General features: G+C 42.1%; 2 protein-coding genes across 2 annotated transcripts; one reads left to right on the top strand and one right to left on the bottom strand.

Moving 5' to 3' along the window:
- Positions 1–3,603: 3,603 nt before the first annotated feature.
- Positions 3,604–11,272, top strand: LOC129585079 (chromatin-remodeling complex ATPase chain Iswi-like). The gene is made up of 23 exons (XM_055477597.1): positions 3,604–4,111; positions 4,669–5,098; positions 5,514–5,624; positions 5,693–5,844; positions 5,904–5,998; positions 6,078–6,178; positions 6,256–6,292; positions 6,474–6,616; positions 6,695–6,850; positions 6,918–7,228; positions 7,375–7,601; positions 7,660–7,781; positions 7,845–7,914; positions 8,021–8,103; positions 8,204–8,482; positions 8,555–8,842; positions 8,905–9,015; positions 9,072–9,197; positions 9,282–9,392; positions 9,458–9,717; positions 9,802–9,940; positions 10,041–10,394; positions 10,670–11,272. Exons 2-23 carry the CDS (start codon positions 4,760–4,762, stop codon positions 11,009–11,011), a joined length of 3,957 nt encoding a protein of 1,318 aa, XP_055333572.1. The 5' UTR covers positions 3,604–4,111; positions 4,669–4,759; the 3' UTR covers positions 11,012–11,272.
- Positions 11,273–11,473: 201 nt separating this feature from the next.
- On the bottom strand, positions 11,474–12,542 carry LOC129585083 (40S ribosomal protein S17-like). Its single transcript, XM_055477601.1, has 3 exons — positions 12,388–12,542; positions 12,178–12,329; positions 11,474–11,895 (listed from the first exon to the last, which is right to left on the bottom strand). The coding sequence occupies exons 1-3, from the start codon at positions 12,388–12,390 to the stop codon at positions 11,556–11,558; spliced, it is 495 nt and encodes a 164-aa protein (XP_055333576.1). The 5' UTR covers positions 12,391–12,542; the 3' UTR covers positions 11,474–11,555.
- Between the last annotated feature and the right edge of the window lie 85 nt (positions 12,543–12,627).

The following is a 12,627-nucleotide window of genomic DNA, read 5'->3' as shown; positions in this document are numbered from 1 at the left end:
TGCGATTGGAGCTGAACGATCTGACATGCCATGCGTAATTTTAAATTTGATCCCCGTGAAAGTTCATTTTGTTGATATTTGATTGTTATTTGTTTTGAAACTGATATTTCATTTGCTCCTTTTTATTTCCTTCTGAAAGCAACAGATTAAGGAGCAACCAAGTGCTCAGCGTACGGCAGGTTATCTGCGTGGGGTGGAACAATTCGTAAAGCGTGTGTCCACCAATGGCAGTCTTTGGCAATGCGAATTGACTGTAGCAAAGTATCAATGCGGATTGGCTGTACTGAGCTACTCGGATAGCTAATCGAGTAGTCCAAGCGTAACACTAACTAACAGACCGAGCAATTCACATATAATTTTCTTTCTCTAGACAGAACTGTCTAGAGTTCTTGTTTTTTCTTGCGATCTAAGTAATTTTTGGTGAGCTTTTTCGACCAAATAAGAAGCCCTGCCATTTCTGGTTCAAACCAGATTGGCAGGGGCGAACCATCTCGCGCATTCATTCACCACGAACCCATCATTACTGGAGCGCCTCATTTACTGCTTTCCAGCGCATCTCTCCATTCCTTGATACTCATTACTGCTCTCACTCATGACTGCTGATCTGATGTCGCACCCTTTCCTCGTCTTTTCTATGGAGCTCTGCGGGGGCTGGAGTTTGAGCCGCGGGGAGGAATTAGCTGGCCACGGAGGCGGATTGTGGGGGATTTCTGGGCGCTGTGCTCGATGTGATCTGGGGTTAGTAATTCAACGTTCTGCGTTTCGACCATTAACCAGTGAACTAGTTAGTGCAGTGCTTTGGCGTTCCGTGCGGGCTTCTTCCGGGTCTGGTGAAGTTGGGAACCGTGGATCTGAACTCTGGAACCCTGGTGGACATTTTCACTGCTGCTTCGCTCATTTCATTCAACTGTCTTTGGCCATATTCATGAACCTCTTGAATGGTGAATCTTCCGAGCTCTGTGGACTGGCGAATGGGACGTGGAAGTTTGGAGATGGATTTTCTGTTTGTTGCGCAAGATGTGATCTGGGGTTATTAATTCAACGCTTTGCGTTTCGACCGCTAACCAGTGACCTAGTTTGTGTAACATGTGGGGGTTCTGTCTTTTAGGCTTTCGCTAATCTCGTTTATCATGTTTTCAGGATTGGTAGATTTGCTGTTGTGCGGATTTTTTGTTCGAAACCTGTATTCCTTGTGGTTAATCATTAAAAACACTAACTTGCACGCTCCTTGTAGTTCACACGCACTCGGACCTTGTAAGTTGCACACTCCGCCTTCCTGTTTAAGATACGTTTGCGCAGGGCGTGAGATTACGCCATCATACTACCGGTAACTACCCGCCTGGCGTAGCTGGGTTTTGGGGCCCTTTTGGATATTAATAGTTTGGTCACAACTAAGCATTTATCCGCTGTGGTACTGTACTAGCCTAGACTATGTACTAACGGTAAAGTACAGTATGTTATAAGCTCGCTGGCACTGGTAAGTAAGCGGTAGTTCGTACTTCGAACTCATGTGGAAAGGAAAGTCGTGTGGTCATAACGGTCACCACGGCCTATCGCGTCCCAGCAGCAAAGGCCGATGGTCCAGGCACCTCGAACTGACCACGGAGACGAAGCGAGCCTTGGAACTTGCGGATTACCCGTGTCGAATAAAATAATATAAGCGAACCTACGGGGCCTTAAGGCAGACATAACAAGCGGATGAGACGATCCTGGTCCCCGTAACGGGCCATACGTGATGGAAAAGCGCTTGTGTGAGATGCTGCTTGCTGGGTCACGGTAGCAACGTACGACGTGCGGGCACGCTCGAAAGCGTCCGGCAGCGTCACACATATCTGGCGAAGGGCAGTAAACGTCGTACATACGCTTTCCTAGACGAAATGGGCTACTTGTTTTACCCCCTGGCAGTTGACACATTCCGTAGATTTGATAGGAGTTCATTCGCTTTGTTGGCAAAAAGATTCGCGGCTTGACAGGGAACTTCTACGGCATTTTTGAAGCAACGATTAGGTTTGGCTGTTGTTAAAGGAAATGGGCTGCTAAGCTGAATGCGTCTTAAAATGTCAGACAGTGCTAACGATTTGGTGTTTTTGTAATGTTTATATATCTGAATCATTTTGATTAGTATTACGCGAATGCACTTTTTGTTATTTTGATGGCTTTTTGCGCAATAAGTGCTACTCGAGAGTTATAATACTACTGTACTAGCATAGTGAATATTATCTGGTAAATAATATTATAGATACAGGCTTACAGCATCAATATTAATATTAACAAACTTCAGTGCGTAATACCATAATATTACTAAACACAGAGGTATCCAATCGACTAACATGACGTCACGGCAGCGCACCTGCACTGTGCGTCGGTGGAAACAACCCTGCGGGTTTGGCACTTTCGAAACTCCCAAATTCATACAACTTGTTCGTACTATGGCTCAAAAATGGAGGAAAAATTCAAGTTTGTGAAGCGAAAGTTGGCTAGTAAAAGTTATCAGGGAAACGAAACGTTTGCGATTTATGTAATTCAGTTTCAGCACTGAGGTCTATGAGGCTGTTTGCCATAGACCTCTACGGTAAACAAAAATGAATTTTTTCATTGTGATCAAATCAAAACATTAAAATGTAATCACTTAATTAAAACAAAACATCCAGAACTCTAATCAGTCAATTAAACAACCAAACAGTTAAATTTTTGATCAACTGAAGTAGTTTTTGTTTAGCATTGATGTCTATGGCGAGCTGCCTCGTAGACCTCAATGCCAAACAAGAATTACATAATCGTGAAGTTTTCGCTTTCTTGATAACCTTCTACTCGCCAGCTTTCGCATTGACAAACTTAAATTTTTCCCTCCATTTTTTGAGCCATAGTACGAACAAGTTGTATGAATTTGAGAGTTTTGAAAAGTACCAAACCCGCAGGGGTTGCTTACTCCGACGCATGGTGCAGGTTATCTACCGTGACGTCATCGCACAAGGTGCACGCTCGATTGGATACCTCTCAGTTTAGTAATATTATGGTGATACACTTCGTCCAACCTCTTACCGATAAACGTTCCATTAATTATAACGGAACGTGTATAGTACAATCCTATTAATAACATATAATATAAAAAAAAATTGAGATATAGAGGGTAGGAAAAGTGTCAATAAGATTCATCCATGATTAGAGACTCTTGAAAAAATTAAGATTTGTTTCACGTTATGTTGAATTATATTATGAATGTTTCCAATAATATATGTACCACTGTATACATATACCGTTTGTATAATCCAAAACAAACCACTTTTCCGATCCAACTAAATTCCGTTTCCTAAATCTTTATAAAACTACCACATCACTTTCTTCAGTTCTAAAAATTCTCAACGGAGGCCGGAGGCCGAGGTTGAGCTTGTAACAATAATTTTGGTACGTAGTACGTAGTACGTACAGTCGAACACGGGTACTTGCACGTAGGACGTCACCATTCACCAGCTACTCCACCAACTATGGACTGCTGGGCGTGGCTTCTTTCGAACTTCACTTCGGTTGGCCGATTCAGCGATTAGTGTTGGTAGCAGTTAACCAGCCAAGGGGTGTCACAGCCCACTCTCACTACAGTTTGAATCTGGCGGTTTCCTCGATCTGCTTGAACTTGCTTTGGTTTTGGATACGATCAGATAGACAGGATCCGCAACGGGCAAAATTGCGCGCTCAAATTTTATCTGGAAAATAGAACCTCACCATTTTGATTTGCCGCCAATTTACGAATTGATTACATAGACGATTTAATCATTTGCGTTAGATAGCAACGTTTCTATAAAATATACTCTTTTTAGTGTGAGATTGCACACGGTTGTGGAAGTATTTAAGAGTGAAACCGTTTTTGTTGTTGCCAAACGGAAGGTCTTTTTGTTTTTCTACTTTGTCGGATGAACTCTTCAAGCTCCGAACTTCAGCATTTGGGAAACGCTCTTTTTTCTTATCTTTGCTTTCATAATGTAAATCCGACTCGTTATCTTTTTTTGTTGGACGTAAACCTACTGGTCCTGTAACTTATGTTTTGGTATGCGTAAGTGGAAGTTGGGACGGGTCTTTCGACAATCGACGGTCGACAGGAACACGTTAACTTCAGGTAATTTAGAGATTTCCGGTCATTTTACTGGCTTGTAGCTGCATGCATGTTCGCAGGTTGCTACCTGCTTATTTCAGTCAAACAGACCGTTCTCTTTTCATGCGCTGTATCTCGGTTGCACATCAGTGAATGTGTTGTCTTCCTCATTTTTAAACGATGCTAATAAACGTTTTGGCGAATAGTCGGTAGTAATGTACATTTACCGTAAGGACGTAAAAGATTGACATGCAAGGAAGAGCAAACACTTTTGTCTTGAACATTTTGCAGGAGGCATGCCATGAAACTTCAAAGTGCAAAATTAAAAATGTTAAGGAAGTATAATTATATTCAAATGTAATGAATTATACGGGTACAATAAAGACGTAAGTTGTAATTGGTTTTATTTCTAGTCGGTACAACGAAGATCCCTTGTCGTCTAGGATCCGCATGGACCGCGTTAATCTTGTAACTTATTTATTTATAACATTTTAAGTTTTTAAAGGTACTTATTTGTCTAACTTAAATAGAGCCCATGGGTTCTTATAAGGCGGTATAACATGCTGGTTTTGTTTTTTTAGATTTTGTTTCATTGTGATTAGTCTAATCCGCAACATCCTACCTTCCGTTGGTTCTGAGACTTCGAGTACGTAATCAGGATTCGATCGCGCGATGAGTACTAAAAAGCTGCGAAGTGGAAAGAAGGTGGCGGTAGATTCGGACGTTGAAGAGCTCAGTGATGGCTCAACGTCGAGTAAGCGCCTAACGGCCCCCGAGGTGCTGCAACTGGCCATGGACGGTCTACCTTCACCCCCGAAACAGCGACGCCCGACGCGCAGCACCGTTCCGAAGAGTGCGCATGAGGCCGAAACGGAAGTGAAGGAGCCTGCTGGTCGACTGCGGAGCGGACGCACGAGGGTTGCCAAGAAACACAGCCTGAGGGAGTATTCGTCATCTGATGACACAGATCAAGAAGAAGTGTATAAACCTAAATCCTCCAGAAAGAAAACGGTAAATTTGAAACCGCGATTTTGATGGGCTTGATAGGGTAATTTGCTTTTGTTATCCAAATGTAATGCAGCAACAATAATTATACCAATAATGTATCAACGATATGCGAATAATGAACTACTTGCTTATAATAAATACTGAATTCGGAGCCGAAGTTTTTTTTAGTTGCGTAAATATTTCTAATAATACCCATAGTTCTTATAATGATATAAGGCTGTTTTTGTTTGTTGTTTTTTAGTTGCGTATGACTTGTAAAACATATACTGTGACCATATACGTATTAAACACGTTTGACTCCTTGAGCACATAATTAACTGGTGCAGCGGAAATGGTAAAAATTTTCCCCGAAATTATGTTTTCGTTTTAAATTCGATGTATTGTTAGCGAACGAAAGATTAATGCTGTTATCTTGCAGATTATCCCCATTGCTCCTGAACCGAAACCCTCACAGACTGAAACCTGGGAGGTGAAAACTGTTCATAAAAGTGGAAAGTCTCGTGTTGAAGGACTCTCTGAAGGAGATCTCGTAAGTGTTTTTGTTCTAGTTGTTTTAAAATTGAAATGACTTTTGTTCAATACGCCTGTGAACTCTAGAAAAAAGACAAAAAGAAGCGCTTGGAGTATTTATTGAAACAGAGTGAATTATTCGCTCATTTTATGAGCTCTGGAGGCACTGAATCCGAAAAGCGAACAACAAGAGCAGGGAAAGACGGAAAAACTGCTTTCGATAGCCAGCCGTCTACTGAGTGAGGTTTACTGTAGCATTTGTTATGGTTCTGTATTTCTTTTACTAGTGTTTTTGCAGTCATCGCCATGCGCACAAGGATGACGAGCAGGAAAAGATGGAACTGCTGACTACTGAGACGAAGGCGATCCCACGTTTTGAGAAAACACCTTTCTGTACATATGCCCGTTTTACATACTTCGAAGGATAGTTACTGGATATACAATCGCAGTTGTCCTTAAACTTGCGTTGCAGATATCAAAGGAGGTGAAATGCGCGATTATCAAATTCGTGGATTGAACTGGCTGATTGCACTATGCGAAAACAGTATTAATGGCATTCTGGCCGATGAGATGGTAAACCTAATTTTTCTAGACTTACTTTCATCCGTCTCCTATGCAACGTCGTTACGCAATGGTTTTATTCTTATCAGGGCTTGGGTAAAACGCTGCAAACCATTTCCCTTATTGGTGAGTGTGATTATTGTAGGGACACTAGAAAGAACTGAAGGGAAATGATTTTGTTAGTAAGTCATTTCAGTGCAGAGTGCACTCCGTTGTACCGAAATTTCGGTACAATCATTGAGAAATGTCAGAAATTGGTCATTTTCTTCGCAGGTTTTGGTATTTATTTTTTTTATATTTGTAATAGGCTACATGAATCACGTTCGTGGAAATGAGCACCCCCATTTGATTATCGTACCAAAGTCAACGTTATCCAACTGGAGTAAAGAATTCGCGCGCTGGTGTCCAACAATCAGTATAGCTGTTCTGAAAGGTGATCCAGATGAGAGGGTATGTCCCGGTGTGACCTTCATTTGCAGCTGTACCCTCATTTATTTATGAAATTTAATTATTGCATTTTTGCCGTAGAATGAATTCATGAAAGCCAGCCAGAAAGAGCGAACATGGGATGTCCTTGTTACATCGTATGAAATTGCTCTTAGAGAACAGATTTTTATTCGTCGGCATCTATGGAGCTATTTAGTTATTGACGAAGCGCACCGAATTAAAAATGAGCAGGCAATGGTAACGGCTAAATACTTCATAGTTTATTGGTTTGATTGGGTGTATTGAAGCATTTATTTTCACTTAGCTGTCTGCCGCCGTACGATCTTTCAAGTCCTATCGGCGGTTGCTTTTAACGGGAACGCCGCTTCAGAACAATCTGCACGAACTGTGGGCCTTGTTGAATTTTCTGCTTCCGGATGTTTTCGAATCATCTGATGATTTTGATTCTTGGTTTGATGAACAAAGCTGCGTTACGGACGTCGCACTGGTCGAACGGTTACATTGCATTTTACGTCCATTCCTTCTGCGCCGAATTAAAGCGGATGTAGAAAAAAATTTGCCACCAAAAACAGAAATCAAATTGTTTGTGGGACTAACTCCTATGCAACGCACTTGGTATGCTTCCATGGCTAAAAATTTGATATCTGGTTTTTAGATTTTTAGATTTTTAGAATCCATTTAAGTCACTACCATTATTGATGAAATGAAATGTTGATTGAACTGAACTTGTTCCATTTATTGATTTGTACGTTTGCTTGTAGGTATCGCCAGGTTTTGCTGAAGGACATCACAGCGCTGAATGCCTCGCACGGTGTTGGGGCGGGAACACTGCAAAACATTCTCATGCATCTCCGGAAAGTTTGTAATCATCCTTACCTGTTTGAGGGCGCCGAACCAGGACCACCTTACACTACCGATCGACACTTGGTCGACAATTGTGGGAAGATGATCTTGCTGCACAAATTGCTGCCGCGTCTAAAGAATGAAGGTTAGCGTAGCAGTGTGCGAAATTTAATTTTGTTTCACATTATGCCTGTAATTCGTAGGGCACCGCGTGTTAATTTTTTGTCAAATGACGAGGCTGCTAGATATACTGGAAGATTACTGCGTTTGGTCAAATTATGAATATTGCCGGCTGGATGGCAGCACTGCACATGAAGATCGAGAGGTTTGTTATGATGAAAATTTGCATTGTTGTAATCATTGCGAAAAAGGGGATGTTTTGGCGTAGGAGGCAATTACTGAATTTAACTCTCCGCGGTCCAAGAAGTTCTTGTTCTTACTGAGCACTCGCGCTGGAGGTAAAGTATTTTGCGGTCTTCAATTTACTTCTTACAGGTTCTCAAAACTTATAAAAGTAAAGTGGGATTAATATGTTTTTTCTGTGGTTTATTCTGTTTTTTGTAGGACTGGGTATTAACTTGACCTCTGCCGATACGGTCATATTGTACGATTCCGACTGGAATCCACAAGTGGATTTGCAAGCCATGGTTAGTTTCGTCTGAGTTAGCATTAAACGGATTTACTTCGAACAATTTGCGGGTTCTTCGTTGCAAAAAACTGATGGAATAAGTTAATGTGCCTTCATAGGATCGCGTTCATCGCATTGGTCAAACCAAGCCTGTCACTGTGTTTCGTTTGGTAACCGAAAACACCGTAGAGGAACAAATTATTGAACGGGCAGAACGGAAATTGCACTTAGATGCAATGGTTATTCAAAGCGGTCGATTAGTTGATGTGTCCAAGAAACTGAACAAGGACGAAATTCTAAAGATGATCCGCTTTAATGCCAATAACATCATCCACAGCGATGTGGGCAATATTACGGATGAAGATATCGACACGATCCTTACCAAGGGGAAAGCTAAGGTATTTACTGAAGAGCGATTACTGATTTACTTCGCACCATTAAGTATTAACGATAGATTTTCGTGGTTGCAGACGGAAGAAATGCACAAGAAGTATTCAGAGCAGACGGAAGAAGGGTTGCGCGGACTGACCAACGATTTTACGGAGAAACCTGCTGATTATTTGTATCAGTTTGAAGGTGAAAACTATCGCAATAGGAACACGACGACCACTAAAACTGATGATTTGGATAACTGGATTGCGTTACCGAAGCGCGAACGAAAGCAGCTGTACGATTTGAGTGGATCCATTGCCGGCTCGTCAAGAGATTCTCCTCCGTATAATCCCATGAAAAACGTCCAGAAGTTGAAACGCCCAAGTGTACGCTTTGCGCTCTGTTGTTTTGTTTTAACTTTCAGCTAAATGATATGTTTCTGCGTTAGATCCCGAGACCTCAGACGTATCGATTCATGGATATTCATTTTGCTCCTCCACGTCTTATGAAATATTTGGCCCAGGAACAACTCGCATACAAAAAGGCTATTGGCTATAAGGTGATCCGAAATTTTTAATACCTGCTGAATGTCTTATAATTTGGTTTTTGTTTAAGGTTGATATTGATCCTGAACTAGAGCCACAACTTCTCGAGCGTTTATTGGCCGAACAGGCAAAAATTGACAATGCGCAGGCCTTGACGGCTGAAGAAGAAGCTGATAAGCAACAGTTGCTCAGCGATGTAAGTCTGCTTGAAAGTTTGAGAGTACTGTGTTTAATTACAGTAATATAAATTGGCACGTGATAAATCCCTTATCTGTTGTAGACCTTCACACAGTGGCGACGTTCAGATATTGCGTACTTATTGCGCGGTTTTGAAATTTACGGTCCAGCACAGCCGGAAAAAATTGTGATTCCGGACAAAACGTCTGAAGAGGTTAGCAAATGGTGAACATGCTTGCCAAGTTTCTAATAATAAAGCAAACTCGAGTTTTCTTCCAGGTGAAAGCGTATATCGGCGTTTTTCTAAAAAACTATGAAAGCCTTCCAGACGCAGCAAGAATCAGAACGCGGATCATAAAAGGGATCCAACAGCAGGAAAAACAAAAGCGACGCCGTGAAGTTATTAAACGGAAAATAGACAGTTCGGATTTCCCCGAGGAAGATTTGAAAATTCCCTACCCAAATGGTCAGCGACATAGTGCAACGGGCTTGGCCAACGTTTCTAATGGTCGAGTTGCTTGGTTTGAACAAGAGGACAGGTTTGTGGCTAGTAGTAGTTACTTTCTTTGATCTTTTTGTGGCTGATTATTTTATTTGGCTTGGTGACATGATTATTTTTGTAGGTTTGTCCTTTGCGCTTATGCAACTGCTTGCGAAAGATATGAAGATGAATGTGAAGAAATGTACGAGTTTATTCGGGATTCTATTCGGGCGTCCCCGCGTTTCCGTTTCGATTATCTTATGCGCGCTGTTAGCACGGAGGTGTGTTAAGATTCACACAAGCTTAAATTTGAGTATTTCAGTGAATCAAAGTCATGCACGGGCATTCTTGTCAAACAAAGCATTTTCTCGGTTGTTTTAGCGCGTCAAGGAGAGACTAGAGCAACTACTGACCTGGTTAGTTCGTGAAGCTTACCCGCAGCAAGCCAGCCAGAAGTACAGCTTTACGAATACCGCCGCTGGACTGCTGGGTCAAGCCAACCGGCCAGACACGCAGGTGCTAGGAAATCTCGCAGTAGCTTCCACGAGCATGCCCAAACCGCTTCCGTCGCCCAGTAAGTTTGGATCTATCTTGAATCGTCAAGGTCCATCTTTGTCTGCTGGAAGTGGCGTAATATCCTTGGCGTCCATGTTAAACGCAAGTCCAACCAAGTCTACAAGCTCACAGTATCCGAAAACGATTACACTGAAGTCCAGCGATACTAAAGCACTGGAGGTAAAGATTTATCTGTCGAGAATTCTTGCGTTACATTGGTTGTGCTGTGTGCATCATACGCTCATATCCGTACTTCTACGGTATTTAAAATGAGTAAAGTGCATTCTGTTTGGCGGGGCTTTTGTTTCCATCTTTCCGGGCGAAAGCATAAAGAAAGCTAGCGTGGTGATTTAATTGAGCGGATGTTAACACTTTTCGCTGGCTGTAATGTAAAACATGAATTTGCGCGAACTGTCTGTTATTTTAACGCTTGACCGTAGCTTTCGTCTGTATAGGGTGGTGTTGCGACAAACGTGCCTGGAAGCGCTGCGTCCGGATCGAAATATGTGAAAGTGCCTCCGGGAACATCGGTTGTTATAAAAAAGATTAGTCCTCCGACATCTTCCGCTCATAAAGCCGATCTCTCGTTGTTCAAAAACGTGCAATCTACTCAGAAGGTGGCTCCCGGAATCTCCAAGATTCCGACATGGGCACAGGGAAGCGCTTCAAAAGCTGGACCGTCCAATGCCAGTGTTAAGCGTGCAGTAGAAACTGACTCGGACACGGATGATGACGAAGTGGAAGTAGTGTATTCTAATGTTAAACCCTCAGCCAAAAGACCAAACACTGCTTTGTAGGCCGGAGTTTATTGTTAGTTTTTACACGATGTACTAGTAGTTTTCTTGCATTTATCACGGGTAATGTCAGTTGTCAAGTCCCTTTGTATGTACGCTGCAACTAGCGCGGACGTTTCAATTTGTCAATTCAATCTGTTTGGTTTATATCCGGATATAATTCCGATAAGCAATTATTGTTTTTCATCGTTGTAAAGTCAAACTGATCTTACCGTTTGGCACCAGTATGTATTCAGCTAAATGGATTAATAAATTTGAATAACAATTTTAGGCAAAAGCTCTGACGATGAAGTTTGAACAAACGATTGAAACTACTGATATTTAACATTAACGGGCTTCAATAAGGAGAAATACTTGGTGGGTCGTTCGCTCCCTAACACGTAGAGCCGAACTAATTTTGTCGAAAAATAAAAATTTCTGAATTCGGGCCCCGCTAGCAGTACCTTTCTCGAAAGTTGATGCGGCGAAGTTTAAGGAAAAGTTTATTTCATCTCGTACAGCTAGATGTTAGACAAAGCATTCATTAAGACTTTCTCAACAAAACCATTCATTCCTGACCAACCAACAAAGTGCGCTCTTCCGCCTGTTCTCGTTCACGCTCTCGTCCAGCGCCTCCGCCGGTGTGTCGCTGCGTCGGCTGACGATAGCCACCACCCGGTTCCACACTCGGCATGCTCACATTAATATTAGCCAGCTTCGGATTAAAATTCAGAAGCTTAACCAACATGTCCTTGGTATCCGGATCGACATCAATGGAATCCTGCGCGTCCAGTGCAGAGATTTCTGGCACGTAGTTGTCACGGCGTTCACGCTCTTCCTCTTGCAGCTTGATGCTAATGCCGCGTACGGGAGCCTTCTGGATCCGTTTCATCAAATGTGTTATGAATCTGTGTAACCAATCCGATTTTTTTAAAATTATTCACAACCACTCTGCATTAAAATAAAATGAAAATCAACGAGCAGTCGACAAATTTTCAAAGCTGCATTAAAATAACGTGTTTTAGCTTAATTATTGCGGTTAGGGCTCGTTGGACCGTAAGGGGCTTCAAAAACCCGAAAAGGCTAATAATATTATTATAACAGAAGAAATACAGGGATACCAAGAACCGGTGAAACACAAATGTGAAGAACCCTAAGTCAAGATTATCTGCTCTACAGTATCCACTTACCCCGCAACCTTGTTTCGTAGTTTCTTTGTTGGCAAAACCGCAACTTCTTCGATTACTTTCTTGTTGGTATGAAAGTCCAGCGTGAGTTTGGTGTAGTACTTCTCAATGATCAGGCGAGAAGCCTTCTTCACAGTCTTGGTCCGCACACGACCCTGTCCACCGAAAACCAAGATAATCAAGATTTCCAGAACTTAGAAGGGCAGTTCTTACCATTTTGCTAAATCAATGTCCTTCCAGGAAGATCAAGATGCGAGAAAAGTGCCGTTAGCAACTTTTTTGCTGGTTTTTCTCCAGAACGCTAAACAGTCGGTATTCCGCGTGTCGCCACAAGCAAGCACGTCCCGCAAAAGCGCAGTTAAGCGTAAAAGCATTAGTAGTAGAGTATCACCAAGTCTGTCCAAAACACCGGGTCCGATCTTGTAATAACTTCGACTCGCTACCTTTTGCAAT

Source organism: Paramacrobiotus metropolitanus, unplaced genomic scaffold, assembly GCF_019649055.1.
Source record: "Paramacrobiotus metropolitanus isolate TYO unplaced genomic scaffold, Prichtersi_v1.0 Parri_scaffold0000015, whole genome shotgun sequence".
NCBI classification, from domain to species: domain Eukaryota; kingdom Metazoa; phylum Tardigrada; class Eutardigrada; order Parachela; family Macrobiotidae; genus Paramacrobiotus; species Paramacrobiotus metropolitanus.
The sequence above is the reverse complement of the archived record's forward strand: the minus strand, read 5'-3'. Positions and strand labels throughout refer to the sequence as shown.

Excerpts from the sequence above, each read along its gene's own strand:
- LOC129585083 (XM_055477601.1), bottom strand. Across the intron at positions 11,896-12,177 it reads CTACGAAACAAGGTTGCGGG|ATTCATAACACATTTGATGA; the intron begins GTAAGTGGATAC and ends TTGGTTACACAG.
- LOC129585079 (XM_055477597.1), top strand. The coding sequence starts at position 4,760 with ATGAGTACTAAAAAGCTGCGAAGTGGAAAGAAGGTGGCGGTAGATTCG. Across the intron at positions 5,625-5,692 it reads GACTCTCTGAAGGAGATCTC|AAAAAAGACAAAAAGAAGCG; the intron begins GTAAGTGTTTTT and ends TGTGAACTCTAG. Across the intron at positions 9,718-9,801 it reads TGGTTTGAACAAGAGGACAG|GTTTGTCCTTTGCGCTTATG; the intron begins GTTTGTGGCTAG and ends TTATTTTTGTAG.